Raw genomic sequence first — 17,867 nt, 5'->3', positions numbered from 1 at the left:
CAAGGAATACGACTTAAGGGAATGAGAACGTGTACTCTTTCTTTCCACCCAGAGACACTTGAAACACAAGCTTTGGTTTGAACCACTGAGTTCTGGACACTTGAAGGCATAAGGATATGATTATATTTTCCTGCTAAACAAATTGCCTGGGTACAGGCAATTGCCTGGGTGCAATTTTAGGTAGCTTTGAAGGCTTCATTCTGTTTCTCTGTGTGCAGAGTACTTTTGCTTATGCTTGCTGTACAGAAACAAGTGAAAGGAAAGACGAGTTTCTATAGGTAGATGTTTAAATATAAATAATTGGATTTCAGCTAACACTCTCAATGTGTATTGAGCAATGTGGGCTTCCTTCAGGATCTCTGGAATAATTTTTTAACCAGTGACAGTAGAAATGGATTCAAACTCCACAAAATCATGCCTCTCATCTTTCTTTCTGACTAAAAGATATTTTGTGGGTTTTTTTGTGCCCTTTTATTTTGTTGCTCTTTAGGTGTCTTGACGGTACCTCTGCTCACCTCCAATTAGGTTATCTTGCACCAAATTTGCTCTGACTCAGTTTAGATCTTTTTGAACAAGTCATTTAAATACATCCCTCAGACTATAAATTGTCTATTATTCTTACTACTGATGCACAGAGTTTCACTGTTGAAAACATGCAGCTTTGATCCAAGCTTGAAGTTCATATGCAGGAAAACAAATAAATGAAGCTGAGGGAATAATCAGCTGAGGACATGAGTTACTAGATGCAACAAATCAGATCATCATGGTCAAAGAAGCACAAGAGAAACCCATTTAAAGGTTATGCTCTAGTCTGGGCTTCTGTTTCAGTAAAATTGTAGCATGAGACATGCAGGATTGCACGCTGTAGCCAGAGCATTAATATATGAAATGGATTTCACTCCTAATTTTGGTATTGACGATATCTTATTAAAAAATAAAGAAGTCCAAAATATGCTTTGATAACAGATGTGCAACAGACCACTTAATATCTGGCTCCCTACCCTACAACTTTGGTTTTGAATATGGGTATCTCCTCGGCTGTAACATTTGTCTGACCTGTAGCAGTGAGCACCACTTAAATTCTCAAGTCTATAAGCACTGAATAATCCAAGTAATGGAAATTACTTATTTTTTGAATGGATTGATAATCTAAGTATTGAACAGTTAAGAAATATGCATTTCTAAATGATTAAAATAAGAAAAATGGTCATTGATTCTCCAGCAATTCAGTTTTCCAGAGGACAGCCACAGAACCTTTGTATGCAGCTCTTAAGGCTTTCTAGTCGTTACATCCATTGAATATAAAACTGTTGCATTGCAGGTAAACTTTTCTATTGCTGTTCTTGCCTTGATATCCCTTTGAGTAAGTGGTCAGAAAAAAATCCTTGGGGGATCTGTGAGTTAGCTCGTGCCATAGACTAGTTAATGTTTGTGGTGAAGGTGGGTGGAGGACATGCCCTGGAATATGAATGTTACTTGGAATTGCTGGCTACCTGGAGAGTTAAATCACTCTGCTTTTTTGGTTGTGTGCGTTGCTACCCTGGATGTACTAGGACTCAGTGAAACATAATCTGCTGCCGTGTGATGCTCTTTCCTAACCCTTGCTTACCCTTTGTGGAGTTCCTGCTCCTCTGTACACATTAAGAGCTTTCCAATAGGTAATGTGAATGTAAATCTTGCTAGTAACAGCTGTTTTGTGAATTTTAGTAACAAATTTAAGTGTAAGGAAATATTTTTTGGCAAAATAATGGACTTTGGGTTTTTTGTTTAAACAACCAAAAGTCCAAGAGCAATTCCTTTCTTGCTCACCTTTCTGAGCAGCTCTGAAATTACTTAAGATGCTGCTGGCTTTATTAGCAATTCCCAGCTGTCTCTTGTTTTTTTTCCAAAGTTTTTAATCTGATTTCCTAAGATCATGTAACCACATCATCAGTTTGTTTGCTGTGTCCCCATCCCTGCAGCCAAGCTGAGTCCAAGGACTGAGGTTGAGGAGGTGCTCGTCTCCTCACCTCATACACCACAAAACCATCCTTCCCTTTCAGCCTGCTCCTGCTGGCTGGAGTCTTGTGAATTTATGAGCTGCCGAGCAGCGAGGGATGCCATCCTTTGCTGATGTGGGTTATGTTTACTAAAGAGCTGGTGAGACCTTTCAGAAGTTTGGAAAAGTCTGAATTCTTGATTAGTTGTCATTAGACGGCTCAAAGGTGAAAGCAGCGGCGTCTTAGGGGAAGTAAGCAGTTCTTGAGTGTTCTGGAAAAGCACTATTTAAAAACTCAGGCTTGTGGTTGGAGACCTCTCAGCAGCAGTGGCAGAGCTTAGCTGCCCTTTTTGCCTTCTGAGTTCACTTAAAAAATAATATATATAATAAAATACTGCCTGCCAGCAAACATTTGAATTCAGAAGCCACAGCAGCAGAATTCTGTCGTGCTCAGCTTCTGCAGTGACACTGAACTGGATGAGAATTGTTTCAGAGTGTTTAATTTGTTATGGTATATATACATGTTCTTTTCTATTATCTCATATATATTTCAATTAAGCCTGAATGCAGAAGAAAAAGTAAAGCACTGAGCTGTTGCTGCCCAAGGGTTAGGCATGAGGCTTTTAACTGTGGAAATGTCATTTCCAAGTTGAAATTGTTCTAAGTGAGTTTTCTGGAAACTGTAGAGCTGCACAAAAATTGCCAAATGATGATTTTAATGCTTATGTTTGAGGAGCAAAGCAAGAAGCAAATACCCCTTCATATCACTGGTTAGCAATGGAGTATGCTCCGTGACTTTCCAGGGATGCTGAGGGCAGGAGCCAGCGGTGGGAAGCTGGATGAACTTATGGATTCTTGCGGAGTTCGGGAAGTGTTTGATTCCCCTCAATCCCCTTTCTATTTTCCTTACCTTCACCTGGCTCTTCGGACTAATTCATCTTCTGAGCTTTCCGGAGCACCTCACCTCGGACACGCTAGTCTGCCCAGGAAACCGCCAATCACGGACAATTTCAGCTCATCAAACTCCACCAGGCAAGGCTGCTGCCCAGGGTACCTGGGAGTTGTATTTTTCTCATTTAGCTTCATTTTTTGGGCTCTCCGTTTCCTCAGCAGATGGCATTTTTATCATGTTTTTGGAAAGTCCATATGGCCTGAAAGAAAGAGTATCTCTTTAATTGTAAAACTGACCACCTGTTCTGATTTTTAATGAATGCAGTGAGCATTCATCTTCATATATCTGCTTAAAAATAGCTGCTTCGATTGAATTAAAAAAAAAAAAACACCTCAATTGGGCACCAATGCTTTGGCTGCTGAAATAATCAATTAATAATTAAGTAGCTAATTTTAGAACCCACTGGCCTTGCCCATTCCCTCGGACTCATTGTGATCAGAGCAGACAGTGATTGATTGCCCTGGCGATGCCGAGAGGCACAGGCGGTGCTGGGGCCAGATGCCGGCAGCCTCGAGCTGTTTATTGCGATGTTTAGAAGGTGAATGCAACATCGTGTCTCTGCTCTGCAAATGAACTTGTCTTTCCTGCTCTAGTTCTTTCCATTCCTCATTGTTCCAGCTGTTCAAACGAAGCCATCCGCAGGTACCCTTTTCCCTGCCCACCCTCTGAAGGATAAAATCTGGTGCTCAAAAGGTATCCTAATGATGGCCCAACTGGAGAGGAGGTTGAAACTGTGAGCAAAAATAGGCTTGAAAGTCTTATCCACAAACTGGCTCCTAATAGAAAGCCCTGCTAGAATCATTCGGTCATTAAAATAACAATAGCTGCTTAGTACCTGCTGGGTTTCAACACAATGGGGTAATTCGACAGTTCGATGTAAATGGTGGAGAAGACTTGCTGTGGCTGCTTTTATAGGGCAAGGAGGGAGAGAGCCAGAAACCTCTTACCAGAGAAGTCTCTGATCCCATCTGACCCAGAGAGGAAGATGTTAGAGCAGCAGTTAAAGAGGAAGACGGCTTGCCTGCTGCTTACCTTGTTTTACTGAAGGTTGTTCTGATATATCCCTCCCATCCTGCCACAGCCACCAATTAGCCTGTTAATTTGGGGGAGAAGCTACCCTTGCCAGTTTGATGTCGGTCGCTGTAGCCTGATCAATGTAAATCCAGTTATCTCTCAAACCACATGGGGTTTTGAGACAGCTGGGTGTTGTTTGTCCGACTGAGAGCCCTGCTTTGAAATGCTATGCAAATACAAAAATAACTGTAGCTATTGGCATTTAAATTCATTTCTATGTAATCTTTTTGATAAACTTCCATTGGTGGGGCATTATTTCAGTGGGAGGAGGGTCAGAGCAGTTCTCAGCTGACGTCTGGGTATTGCAAGTTGCTTGGTGAGAAAGGCATCCGGCTCAGTTTCCTTGCATTTGTGTGTGTGGCCTTCTCTCCCTGCACTTCCAGAATAGCAGGGGATAATTAAATAAAGTTCAACATTAAAGGCTGAAAGTCAGGAAGCGAGAAGCTTATTAACCTTGTTGAGCTGGAAAGAGCGCTGGGGGTGTTTGGGGTGTGAGTCTCGCAGGGCTGTTCTTATTTTTCTATTTTCTTGGGAATTGACATTTAGTTGTGCAGAAAATAAAATATATTGCTAATTCTGTTCCAAATCCCTTTTATTTGGTTGTGGCACTGCGGCACATCTGTGAATTAAATCTTAAGAACTGGAATCTAGGCTGTTCTCTCATTAGCAGAAATACTAATTCTCTCGATGGTAATAAAATCAAAGGAGAGAAGCAAAAAAAACAAAAGTATGGAGGTTACCCATTTAGGGAAAGCATGAGAAATTTAATCCCATTTTCCATGATCCTGTTTAAGTAGCAGAGAGACTGAGCTTTTACCTTTGGGTTCCCCAACAGTTTTCCAAGAGGGGATAGCTTGAGGAAGGAAGAGAGGGGTGCAGGGAATTAGAAATGGCAACTGGAGCGGCCAGGTGGGGAACCAAGAAGGCAGGCAGGAGAAGCAAGAGTCCTTTTAGCTGCTGGCTTGCACATGGGCCAGATGGGGTATGCAGGGGGACATGTGTATGTGCACACACATGTGGATGCATGTTTTTCCCTCGCTGACTCTCTGAAAGGCTGCTTGGACCCTTACAGACTGAATATGGGGCTGTTTTAGGAAGCCTACTTAAATATTCCTTTCCTACTGTGTAGACTGTTTATCCTAGACAAGGCTTTAAGTGAGATGTGGAAGCTGCAGGCAGGACTTTTATTGTGAGCTGACCATTAGAGGTCCTCTAATTAAATTCTGACCCTTTTCTTTCTCATCCCCAGATCACTGTGTTCACTACTACGATCTTCGCAACACTAAGCAGCCAATCATGGTGTTCAAAGGGCATCGCAAGGCAGTCTCCTACGCAAAATTTGTGAGCGGGGAAGAAATCGTCTCTGCGTAAGTATTGCCTTTTATGTAGGCTAAAAACTTTGTGGCCCTTGCTTTCTGGCACTTTTCAGGGCCATCATGCAAGTTCACCTGTGTGGGTGGGTGCGCACACTAGCTGCTGTGCTTTTGGGAAGCAGATCGTTGCTTTTTCTTCTAAGACAAAAATAGTAATCAATTCCTGGTATCGCTCGGCACTGCTCTGTCTTGTGGAGCTAAAATGCTGAAGAGGAATATGAAGACAACTAGATGCAGCTCCTGACCACAAGCCCAAACTTTGTAAAAGACGAGTTCACCTCCATCTTTCCAAAGCGCTGTGTGTGATGAGGATGCTCCTGACCAAAGCTCTGCTGTAGAGAAGGCTGCTGGCAGAGCCATGAGGATTGTAATCTAGAGTAAAACACAGCTGATGAGTGACAGAATTGATCAAATGATTCTGCTACATCTGAAGAGGAGGTTTAGCCACAGTCTGAAAGCAACTCGAGTAGAACTGACTGATCTGTTCTCTGTTAATTTATTAATCTGCTCTGTGAAGGCCCTTTTTAGGATTATACTTGGGCTAGAAAGTAGGCAAGAAGTAGTTGTGTTTTGTGGTCCTAATGGTGTGCAGCTTTTTGCCAGGGTAGACCGTAAGTTCTTCTACGGAGGCCCTGAAGACTAAAGTTCTTCAGCTTTTGTTTGGTTATATGGCCAGATGTGGCTGCCTCAGTTCTTGGCAGGTTTTCAGTCATGTGGGAATGAGTGTGTTTGTCAGATCACGTAGTGAAAGGTTTGAATGACTGGCTACAAGCCTCTTGAATAAACCAGAAGTGAGCCCCTCTTACACGGTGGGGGAAAGGCAAGCAACCTTGGGGGTTGCAGGGGAATCTTTGATCTCAACACGCTCATCTGTAACACCCAAGGGCAGCAGGGATGGATCACAGGGGTAGATGTAGTTCCAGAAAGTATGCCTGGTACCAAGCCGATGATACCCAGGTTGGCTCTGCCCTGTGTTTTCACACAGTTTGCTCTAGAAGCCTGGAGCCAAAGCAGGGCATTTTAAGGTGTATTCAGGCTGCTAGTGAGCTACTCTGAGCTGGGCTGTGATGGAAGATTCCCTGGTGGCTTCTGGTGCTGTTTATATTTAATCAGCTCCCCTCTTATTTCCATTAACGATATAACTCTAAGGGTGCAAATTCATACCTAGAACAGAGAAAATTGAATTTAATGCTTTGAACTAAGTCTGGGTAAGAAGAAAGTGTTTAATAGAAGCAGGAGAGGGCTGGAAATGTTTTACAGCCACGATCAAGTGAAGCATCATCTATGGGATGTTTCAGGACAGAATGGCCCTATCCTGCTTTAGCTGACCTTCTGAGAAAGCTTAACCCACAGTCCTGGGAGGCATATCGATAGAGCTGTCAGACTTGTACAGGCAGCAACAGGGGGAGAGGACTAACTGGAGGGTTCACCTATTTTTTTCTGTGTGAACAGAAAGAAATGTCAGAGTGAGCAGATGATTTTTCATGTCTGTCTTTTGCAAATTGAGGAGAGGAGACAGCAGTAGTGATGCCCAATAATCAAGCACTGATTTCTTTTAAGAAAAAATTATATGTATATTCAGATTCTCTAGATTTCTAGCTAAAGCTGTTTTATAGATTGCATTGATTTACTTTGCCTTGTAGAGTTAGGTTTTGACCTCAAGGGTGTTCAGAACTGCCTGGTATTTAGCACAACACATTGATTGCAGTGCTGATTTAGAGAGAGACAGATTTAACAGAGCAGCACTCCATGATATTTTTTTTGGAGAGGGTATGAAACAAGAAGAGCAGTGTAACGCCAGCAGGATCAATGGCCTTTTCCTTTCCTTGCGGTCCAGTGGTGGATAACTTTCTTCTCTTATGGCATGCTTATCCGAAGTAACGCAAACATGGTTAGAGCTTTATGGGAATTTGTTAACAGTAAAAGCATTCCATTAGTAATATACTTTAAGTGGTTTTATTTTAATGAAGAGATCTAGAATGTATGCTACTAAAATACAAAGGTTAAGTGGCTATACATATGAGGTCATCTTGATGGGTTAGCTAATAGCAGAAGCTGTCACAGGAATCTGACAGCTTGTAGACCAGGGATTAGTCTTTTGCTGCTTTACCCTGCCTTCAGAAAATTTTCGTTTCTGGGCAACTCTGAAGCTTTTAAAAGCAGCGTTTTAAAAATACAACTGCCCTAACAGCGCAGAAGGCACCTCCCTGTACATGTGGGCCAAAAAAGCAGTAGTGTATACCTTTTTTGCCCTTTCTGCTGCTACTGTGATGGTAAGGACAAGAGAGGGGAAGGAAGAGTGAGCAGCAGCATAGAGCAGGGATGGACATGGAACAAGCATCATGCAGAGAAACTGAATACTCTGATTTTGGGCCCCCCTTGGTCAAGACCTGGGATGAGGAAAGCACTCCTGCTTAAGTCGCAGTATTACAGATAAAGTTCATACCTTCATTCTGATCTGACCTCATACTATTATTACAAATGAGTAACAAATCTTGCTGCAGCTCCCTTATCGCTCCTTTGTCATTCCAGCTGTCATTGAGGGCTGAGATAAGGTTTTTGCAGTATAGCATGAGGTGCATCTCTACTCTTTTGTGCTATATTTTTAGGTAAATGTGACATTGGTGCAGGGCTAATTTGTTATACCGTTGGTAATATTTGATGGATATTGGGTGGGGTTTTTTTCCTTTCAGCTCCTAATATTCAGAAAGCATCAAGGTTGGATAATGTGAATTGTAAGAGGGGAATGTTACCTATCTCCCATTCTTCCCACCCAGGACGCTGACAGGTCCTGCACCCAATCTCTTTCAAATTTTAGACAGAAACGGCACTACCCGCTTCCTCAAGGGTGGCTTCACAAGGCTCCAGTCCCACCACATCAGTGTTTCTTCACCTACTGTGGAGTGTATTACTGTAAGTTAGTGAGTGCCAGAATATCAGAGCCTGGCAATTGCTAGAGAATAACTAGGTTTTCAGGAAGAAATTAATCCTATATCTCCTAGAAACCTGGGATTTTCCTATTTCAGTTGAGCTCTGCCAGGCAGAGGAGACTACCTCCACCTCCTTTCTTTTGCCGAAGGGAAAATGTTTGCTCACAGTAAATAGAAAAACATCTTGAAGGCAGGTATGTTTGTATCGGGGGAACAATGAAAAATATCAATTTTGATTTAATCCCAACAGAGTTTGTATATTTTTAATAATAATACTTAGCTTTGTCACCAAGGTAAAAAAAGTAGAAGTTTGAGATCTGTATCCATACAGTCTCAATTACACATGAGAAAACCACATCAATTTAATGCTAATAGCAACTCTGAGCCCCCATAGGTTTTTATGTGCTGCTGCTTGGTATTGGGCAGGAAGAGGAGAACATGCTTTCAGCTGTAGAGGGAGGAGGCTGATTCCTACCTGAGTTCTGTAAAAGCATGAATGAGAGTTGTAGGCAGCATGAAGAAGGGAACAGATTTTGTCCATGCTGTAGAAGTTTAAAAAAACATAAATGTTCAGTGTGTCCTGGATCTGCGGGGCTCTGGAGGGAGGCAGTGATGGCCCAAAGGCTGTACAGTTCAGTGGAGGACTCTAACTGATAGGAGAAAAGAGGAGTAATACTTGGGGGAAATATTTTATTCAAACATGTAATGTGTTTTGACATGTTTCTGAAATAACGTGATACCTTTCTGAGCTCAAGCTGAGTTGCATATGATTGAAAGTGGGATAAATCTCTGGGAGTACACTAAGACTTCCTACATTTACGTTGCAAGTAGGGTGTTAAAGAGCAGGGTTGCAAGCGAGGATTACAGGCCATATGGCAGCGGGGTAACTTTAGGTATTGTTTTCAGGTCAACAGACAGTCAGCTGAAGCTGTGGAACGTAGGGAAGCCTCACTGCTTGCGCTCCTTCAAGGGTCACATCAATGAGAAGAATTTCGTTGGACTCGCATCCAATGGAGACTACATCGCCTGTGGTGAGTAGAGCAGCCATCCTGACAAATGCTAAAGGGTCTCTTCAGAGTTGGTGCCTCTCCAGTTCCAAAGCACACCAGCAGTTGCGTTATGTAGCCGCTTGGGCTTTTTAATAGAGGATTATTCTGGAGTTCCGCCCTCCTTTCCTTCCCAGGGAATGACGTAAGGAGCCCTGACCTAAGGGGTTCTGTACTTTTCTCCCCTCTCAGATGAGTTATTCATATATGATGATTCAGACTTGCTGTCACCAAAAGTTAACTGCTAATGTAGCCACTGTTGGTATCATGTCTTTCAAGTTTATCAACTGATGCATCTTTATGTATCTTTCTAAGGAAGGGCAGTAGCCTGGACCACACGAGTGGTCCTGTTCTTGTCACTTGGTATGGCATTCTGCCATGACGAAGCAGTAACACCCTTATTGTGGACAACTCCCTAGAAGACTAAATCATCCTGAAGTTACCCCTTTAGCAGTTTCTGTGTTTTTTTACCGCTTAAGTTGGACTGTTAAACCTCAGTAAATCCACAGGTCTTGGTGGGAAAGCAGTGACAGGCTGATTGCTGTGGGATGAGCAGGACACCTGTGCCAGCATGCCAGCACTGAAGGGAGAACCTTAGTTTGTGTATACTCTGATTTCTGTACAGCTTGCAAGGCAGAAATCGGGATGGATTTCTAAATAAAGCCTGCACACTGTCTAGTCTCTCTTACTTAAACCTCCACAGACCGAACTGTTGTACTTGATTACAGCAAGCAAAACTGTGACAGTGCTACCTGCCTCACAGCTGTGACACTGAGCAGACTGGATATAGTGCTGTTTCATGTGGTAGTGTAGATGCTCTGTTCTGTCCTAAGGAAGTTATGGGGGATGGGTGGGATCCTGTACATTTTGCAAGTGTAATGCATACACTGCAATTGTTTTGTTAAAAACAAACAAAAAAACCCAAACTAGTTCTGTTATTAAGCATGGTGAGAGTTTGCTGTGGAGCACTCCCAGTTGCCAAGGCTCCATGAGCGTGATCATAACTACAAGGAGGAAATGTCTGGTCTTGTCTTAAACAGTGAAAGAGCTAAGAAGCCTTATTTCTTTTCCTGCTACCAGAACCTAATCTTGTATATTTTAATTTTTTTTTTTTATTTCTAGGAAGCGAAAATAATTCCCTTTACCTATACTATAAGGGCCTCTCAAAGACACTGTTGACATTCAAGTTTGATACAGTTAAAAGTGTCCTGGACAAGGACCGTAAAGAAGATGACACAAACGAGTTTGTGAGTGCTGTATGCTGGAGGGCACTACCAGATGGGGTAAGCTTTCTGCTTCGGCACCCCAGCTGGGTGCAAAATGAATGCCTCCTGCTTTCTCATGAAATGTTATTGCTTAAGGTTTGACTGCACTAGGTATTTTCCCATTTATGGGTATTGCAGATTGGAGCAAGATTGTGAAGATCTGCAAGGTAACTTAAGTGCTGGTGGATGCTGGGGGAGAAGGGACTGTTGTGCTCTTAACTCTTCCACCTGGGTGTTTGAACTTCTCTACTTGGCATCTGAAATGCCAAAAGCAGCATTGTATGCCTGGCACTTAGTGTTTTTTGTGGTGCATTAGCAGGTTTATTTTGTTGTTTTAATGAAGGCACCTGCACATACTCACTGTGGAACCTTATCTCAATGTTACTGTGTGGATATGGGCTTTCTCATTGAAATACAGCCCCTGTGTTCAGATGAGTAGATATGTAAAGGAGGCAAGCCCAGGCTGCAGTCACCTCAATGACTGTTCCAGTGACACTTAATTCATATACATAGCATGTGTACTAATGCTGCAGGCAGACCTGACGCAGCTTTTGTGAGAGTGGCCTTTCAGCACAAAGCTGCTCTGGAGAACAAAATGCTGCTTTTAAATCCAGAGTACTCTTGAAAACCTTGCACTAAAAAAAAAAAAAAAAACCACCAAAAAAACTTGAGCAAGTTATATGTACAAGGGTTTGCAGATCAGATACTTAATAGGCTTGTTGGGAAGGAAGGGAGAGGATCTCATCCTCAATACAGTCTTCCAAGTAGCTTAAGTGGAACATTGCCTAATTGATGTCCTGAGATGTTGCATTCACAAAGATAATGTTTTGGAAGGGTAACATCTACCAATTTGTTTCTGTACAAAGAAACTACCACCACAACTTTGATTTAGTTGTCATTGGCATAAGCTTACTTCAGATAGGCACTTCTGAATCAAAATAAAAATAAACCCGAGCATCTGAAACCGTACTTTAAAAGTAAAAAGTGAATGATGGGCATGAGTAAGTGATGTAGGGTCACCAGCTTCTTTCTGGCTGGGGATTTAGAAGGATTTGATATACACAGATGTCACATCTCAGATGAAGAGTGGCTGTTAGAAGCTGTGTAATCCGTCTTTCTGCTGGATAAAAATGTGCTGCAGGAACATGTGTGTCCAGAAACGCCCTTCCCTGAACTTTCTTCACGGCAGTGTTTCTGTGTTGGATTGTCCTGCTCACTGACATCCTGCACAGCTTTTCTACAGGCAACAAACTACATGTGAAGTCTCACCCCTTGTGTTATTGCTGTTGCCGTCTGCTCCTTCATATCCTCCTTATCAGCCTTTTCTCTGATTAACGTGCTTTACTCTGATAAGACCTTCTGCCTAAGTGACTGAAAAACTTTTGAGCAGTCACCAAGGGCTGTCAAGCAGTTCCTCATAACTGATATGAAAAATACTGTGCAAAAATGTAATGGTTAAATCAGACCCATCAGGATTGTGCCAAATAACGTTCAGGCTTCAGTCCTTTGAGCAGCATTCAGAATACATCGCTATTCTGATCTTTTTTTTTTCCATCATTCCTGGGCTGCTCCTAAATTAGCCTGTTTCTCCTGTGGCAGCCACATCACCTGGCTCTCTTTTGTAAAGAAAGCAACAAAAAGCTGCCTGTGATCTGAAAGCCACCGGCTGAGTGTTTTGTTTCTGTCTTTTACCTCTGCCTGTGGTGCATGCCATTCTGCTTTACATGAGCAAGCAGCCTCGCTTGCTTTTGTCAAGAGGCCTGAGTGCTTCCTTGTACCATCTCTCCAGTCCCCCTGAGACGAGAAGTACTCTTCACCGAGGCAGCCGCACATTTCTCTCCCCTCTTGTACCCACACAGCGGCCCTCTCTGACCTAATTGAGACTTTGCTCATGTTCCTAGGAAATTAAATTACTGCATAGCCAAAGGTCACTTATGTCCAGAAAGTCTTGCTCAAATGATGAAACTATTATATTCTCCATTTTAATAACGTTTCTTAAATTTGGCGTAAAACTTTTCAAATGAGCTCCGCATATACAGACTTGCCTAAAAGCTGGTGTGTTTTTTAATGATGCCTGGATAAACTAGAGAAGGCCTTTGCCTTGCAGTGCTTTCGGCATCTGTGGGAATCAGGGAACCCACAGCCTATTTCTGGCTTAATTGCAGACTTTGATCCTGGGTGAGTCACTCTGCCTTAGTTTCCTAATTATGAGAGTTATTGTGCCTACCTTTCAACACTGGCAGTGATCACGCCTGCTCTGTTGAAGGGTGCGTGCATTGAAGCAGCTTCAGCTCAGCAGCTGTACAGAGCCCAGTACGGGCTGGGAAACCTGCCCCAGAGCTATAGGGAGCATGGCAGGTAAGATTTATACTGCTGTGGGCCTGCTGTTCTTCGTGCCTTGCTGGGCTCGTTCAAAGCCATCTCATTTGTCTCCATGCCATGGTCACTGGGCAGTAGCTTCACTTTGCTGGTTTCCAAGGGGGGAGATGCAGGTGCTGTGTGTCAGCCTTTCCCCAGGGCTCCCCAGTGGAGCAGACTCTCCTCTGTTTCCCTGTGGTGTTCTCTCAAAGATTGTTCTTTAATTAACCTTTTGAGATGAGATGAGTAAGTTTCAGATCTGTCAGTTATCTTGGGAAGCCTGAGTACATGTACTCCTTCACTTCATGCACTTAAGTGCAAAATCTTGGATCCTAATTAAAACTTAACTAAAACTTTCAGATGAAATGTCATTGATTCTTTCTTAAATCTATTTTTATGTAATTCAAGCTTTTACTTCCTTCTGAGCCAAAGTCAAGCTGTGCCAGCAGCCCTTGCCAGAACCCAATTTTATTTTTTTTTTCTCTGCATTGGTTTTCCTTTGCTTACGAAGATGCAGGGACCTTTTTGCTAGAGCTGTCACCTTTCCAACCGCAGAGGTCCAGCCAGCACCTTCTTTCCATGTGTGTCTAAGCCATAACGAGGGAGAGAAATTGTTCTCCGTAAGTGCTTATTAGCATTTTGCATCAGGCTTACTCACTTTTCAACTCTTAGTGCTTATTTCTAAACATCGCCTAGCTTGGAGGCTAATAGTTTTGTTACTCCTTGGGGGGGGCGGAAAAAACAACAAGCAAACAAAAAACCTCTCAGCAGGTACATCAGGAAGCAAACCTTTGATCTCCTTCTTTCAGTGCTGTGTTTTGGACAAACATAAATAGTCTGTTTAATACTTTTTTTTTAATAGCACTTACAGGTTTTGTGGAAAACCATTTCTCACTTCTCATTTTACTCTAAAAATTGATCAATATTTCAAAGCAGAGAAAGCTTCAGGACAGTTTTGGCCTAAGTGACCTGTTAAACATGAGTTAGACACATAAATGCATTTCAGAATCTTCCCTGACCAAAATACTTTTATTTCCCAAGTCAGGGATTTTATAACATACCTGTGCCATCCTTTGTTTCTGGCACCTCAGTAGGATTTAGCCAGCTCAATTTGAAATGTGAATCTGGTCTTGAGATTGGAAATACATTCTTCTATTTCATTAGTACGTAAGCAGATGATGCTCTTGCATATAGGGATGCTCTTGCATAGGAAAAGGAAATTATAGTAGTGGTAGTAGCTCACTGCAGCTAGGCGAGTAAAGTAGTTTTATTTGTCTTGGGAGGGTCACTCCGGTTTTCTGTAAGTACGTGGGTAGTAGCTGGAAGAGATTGGTTTGTATTTCATTTTCCCTTATGTGTCCTACGTGATGTTTTCTCCTTCCCTAAAGGGGACACCTTTCGTTTGGACCTGCTTTGCCATATTGCAGGGTTTGAGATGTGCCTCATGCAGCTGTGTTAAATAATTGCATCTCAAGTAGCCCCTTTCCCAGTCATGGTTAGTGTTTCTCAGAAAGAAGCTGTCAAAAGAGAAACCAAGGCTGAACCTTCTCCCAGGACAGCAAAAAGGTATTACTGCTGAACAGAGAAGCAATTTGATTATGTAGATTAAGCATGGCTCAATCTATCATAATCACTGTAAAGAAGCCATTTAATTTTGTACCTGTTTGCATGAGTATTCATTACCACCAATAAGCAGGTTAGCCAGGGAAAGATATCTCAAGCAGAAATGTTGAGGCTTTGGTACCAGTGAGGAGATGCAGATAAGAACAGAAGAATGCCATGCAAATTAGCTTAGGTAGAGCTTTACGTATATGTATCTTTTCTTCTTTTAGAGGGGTAAAGAAGGGAAATCCATTGAGTACAGTGCTGCAGACCTTCACCAAGTCATCTCATTGCAGTGGGTGGGTGGTGGTACATGCTGGATGGATGCAGAGGTCTCCTGGTGCTTGGGAGGAAGGCTCTCAGGGCAGCGGCATGGCAGTGCTATGAAAGCATCTTCTCTGCCTGATGAGGGAGAACCAGAAGCCTGTGTGTGTGTTTTCTCACCTTGTTGTTGCTCTTCAAAAGTCATTTTAATTTAGGGGAGTCTTGAAGCAATAATCTAGCCACAAGTGAGAGAAGCAGGCTCTGGGACTCCGGGCTTTAGATTGCCTCTAGGAACTGTCATATGATGGAAGTATCTTCATAATTAGTCTTGCATCTCTGAACGTCTCTTTGTTAATCTAAGAGGATGGAAATATTCCCTTCAAATGTTTTTGATGCATCTTTTCAGAAAACGAGCTTTTCCATTTATTTTTCCTTTCCTCTGAACATTCAGCTTTGTTTCTTAATGATGTCTGGCTTGAATTCTTTAAATAGGAACCTATAATTGTACCGCAATAAGCTGGTCACTTAATAGGGCTGTAATCTTGTTCTCTGATGAAAAGTAGCCATCCTTTGTTTCCCAGTAGCCTAATAAATGGTACACAACATATACAGGAGCTAGTCAGGACTCTGATAATTTACAGTCAGCAAATTGGCTCACTTCACTGGAATTAATCTAGCCAATACAAATTATTTCGGGAAATGATTCATTGCCATTTTAAAGCACTAATTAATTTGGATGACTTATGAGCATTAAAAATGAAACCTCCTTTGTCATTCCCAAATAACCAAATGCTTATTCGGTGTCATTCTTAAGTAACTTGTACTGTAACTACATCTCGTGTAACTTGAAATACAAATTCCAATGGGGTTTTGGGGAGAAAACAAGCGTAAGACTTGATATTTTTTTGTTATACTTTGCTGCTGAAATTTTAAAGGCTCAAATGGGTGAGAATTTTGACTTACAGCTTCAACTCAGTGTTGTTTTATTTCTTGCAGCATCTTCAACTAGTTGTTCAGATGTCGGTTAAGATATACCTAGGTAGTAATCTAAAGAGATAAATGCCTGCCTGGAGTAATCAGAGCCAAGCTGTCCCTTGCCTGCCTCTTATACCAGCTGCTGGCACAGGTAGCAGTGCGAGTAGCTCCAACCGCAGTATTTTCAGGGAGGATGCCTACTGTTTTCTGACTCATCCTTTTTTTTTTTTTTCCTAGACCAGGGCTGGCCCATAGCATTTGTGTGCAGCATCTCCCAAACCAGTATTCTGGCAGGTTATTCTCTGGTGCAGTACCGCGATACTGCTTCATCCTGGAAACACAGAGGTCTTCATCTTCTCTCTCATGATTGAAATGCACAGCAGTTTACGGGAGGCAGAGAATGAGCAGCTTTTAAGAAAAGCAAGGAGATGTGACTTTGATCGGGTTGATTCTACTGGTTCTGAAAATCTTCAAAGGTTTTCCTCCCTCCTGTGGAAGCTGTCTAAGCCCCGTAGCTGTCTGTGTGATGGCTTCCCGCTCCTCTTGACATGCCCTCTGCTCTCTGGCCATTGGCAATGCTTTAAACAAGTTTTCTTTCACTTTTATTACTTAGCTGCTTCGCACTTCCCTTAGGTAGTAAATATATTTTATTTCTCTTCTATCCTAGCTTTTTCATGTCTATTTCTCCATTTCTTGTTTGAAAATCTCAAATCTTCATTAAAAACAAGTGGGACCCAGAATATCAGAAAATGCATCATACATCATGCATGCTTGAATATTTTTTTTTCCCCCAAATCTTAGCATATGACTTATGTATATCAGTGCACACAGTATATATTGTTTTATATGCTGCTTTGAAAACTCTTTTCATATGCAGAATAATTTCTACCTTGCAGATAAAAAATGTCACAAGTTCAGTATATATGCTTCTTTGTGCTGAACATGCTCATATACTTTCATACCCGTATCTCTTTGAATGCTCGTTTTGGGCTTTGTTTTTTCCATGCCTAAGGAGAATTAATTAAAAAATACTTAGGTGACTAACAATATTTTGCTCCTCATCACAACCCTTGGAGTCCAACTGCAGAGAACTTTGGGGGGGGGGGGGGGGGGGGGGGGAAGTCATACTCTGTTATTAACAGTTCGTGCATTATATTGAAATTTCAGTGTGTTGACACTTCGGTCCATGTGAAAGACCGTCTTGATAATGTGATTATGCAAATGACAGGCTTTAGGAGAAAGTGTTTAATTTTGAGTCTTCTGTAGAAGAAGAATAATATTGGTAAATGTTCTTTCGATACTGCTTCTCCCCGGTTGCAGGACACCCACTGAGCTTCCTCCTGGCGAGGGCAGTCCCTTGCTGGACCACACCTCTGCCGCAGTCAAGCATGAGCAGAGGTGAAGGGAGCCAGGCGATTCCCTGATAACCTGGTAAATTTTGGAGGGGGGAAAAAAGTGTATTGCACCATTTATTTTGCTGTTTAAGTGCTCAAGGTGGCATGCCAGCGGGTGGCTGGTACATCAGCGCCTACATTAACTCTTCATTTCCTAGATGCAGACAGGGCAGCTGGCCCTGCTGCCGATGCGAACGGAGGGGATGAGTCTGTCGCTTTTGTTCAGCTCTGGAAGTTCAGGTCCCCTGTGGTACTGCAGCATTCTGATATCATTCTAGCTTCTATTTTAAGAATAGCTTCTCCAAGAAATGTAGGTGGCTCGGGTTTTTCTTCTTTGTTGGTTTTAAGTTTACATTTGCAAACTCAATTTCTCTTTCCTTCTGAAAGGTGAGACTTTTTTTTCCCTGCATAATCACAGAAAATTGCCAAGGGATTGATGCTTTTTTGAAGTGAAAGTAGATCAAAGTTGCACATGTTTTGTGAACGAAGGCAGTATTTACTCTTTCAGACTTTCACAACTGATATTTGCTTACCAATGTGTCTGTTGTAATGCCAAGAGAAGTAGACAGCGTGCTGTAGATAGAACTGAGGTCCTCCTTATTAGAGTCATTTCTTTCCTAGAGCAAGTGAATGACATAGTGGTTGACATAACTCTG

General features: G+C 42.2%; 1 protein-coding gene across 1 annotated transcript in view; it reads left to right on the top strand.

Moving 5' to 3' along the window:
• The window catches only part of COP1 (COP1 E3 ubiquitin ligase), a 126,280-nt gene that overhangs the window by 83,595 nt on the left and 24,818 nt on the right, over nucleotides 1–17,867 (top strand). The window contains exons 16-18 of the mRNA XM_074151760.1: nucleotides 5,254–5,371; nucleotides 9,214–9,338; nucleotides 10,476–10,636. Of these exons, the coding sequence (XP_074007861.1) occupies nucleotides 5,254–5,371; nucleotides 9,214–9,338; nucleotides 10,476–10,636 (404 nt within the window). The remainder of the gene's footprint in view (nucleotides 1–5,253; nucleotides 5,372–9,213; nucleotides 9,339–10,475; nucleotides 10,637–17,867) is intronic.

This window comes from Numenius arquata, chromosome 8, assembly GCF_964106895.1.
Source record: "Numenius arquata chromosome 8, bNumArq3.hap1.1, whole genome shotgun sequence".
NCBI classification, from domain to species: Eukaryota; Metazoa; Chordata; class Aves; order Charadriiformes; family Scolopacidae; genus Numenius; species Numenius arquata.
Note: the sequence above shows the minus strand (reverse complement) of the source record. Positions and strands in the feature narration are given on the sequence as shown.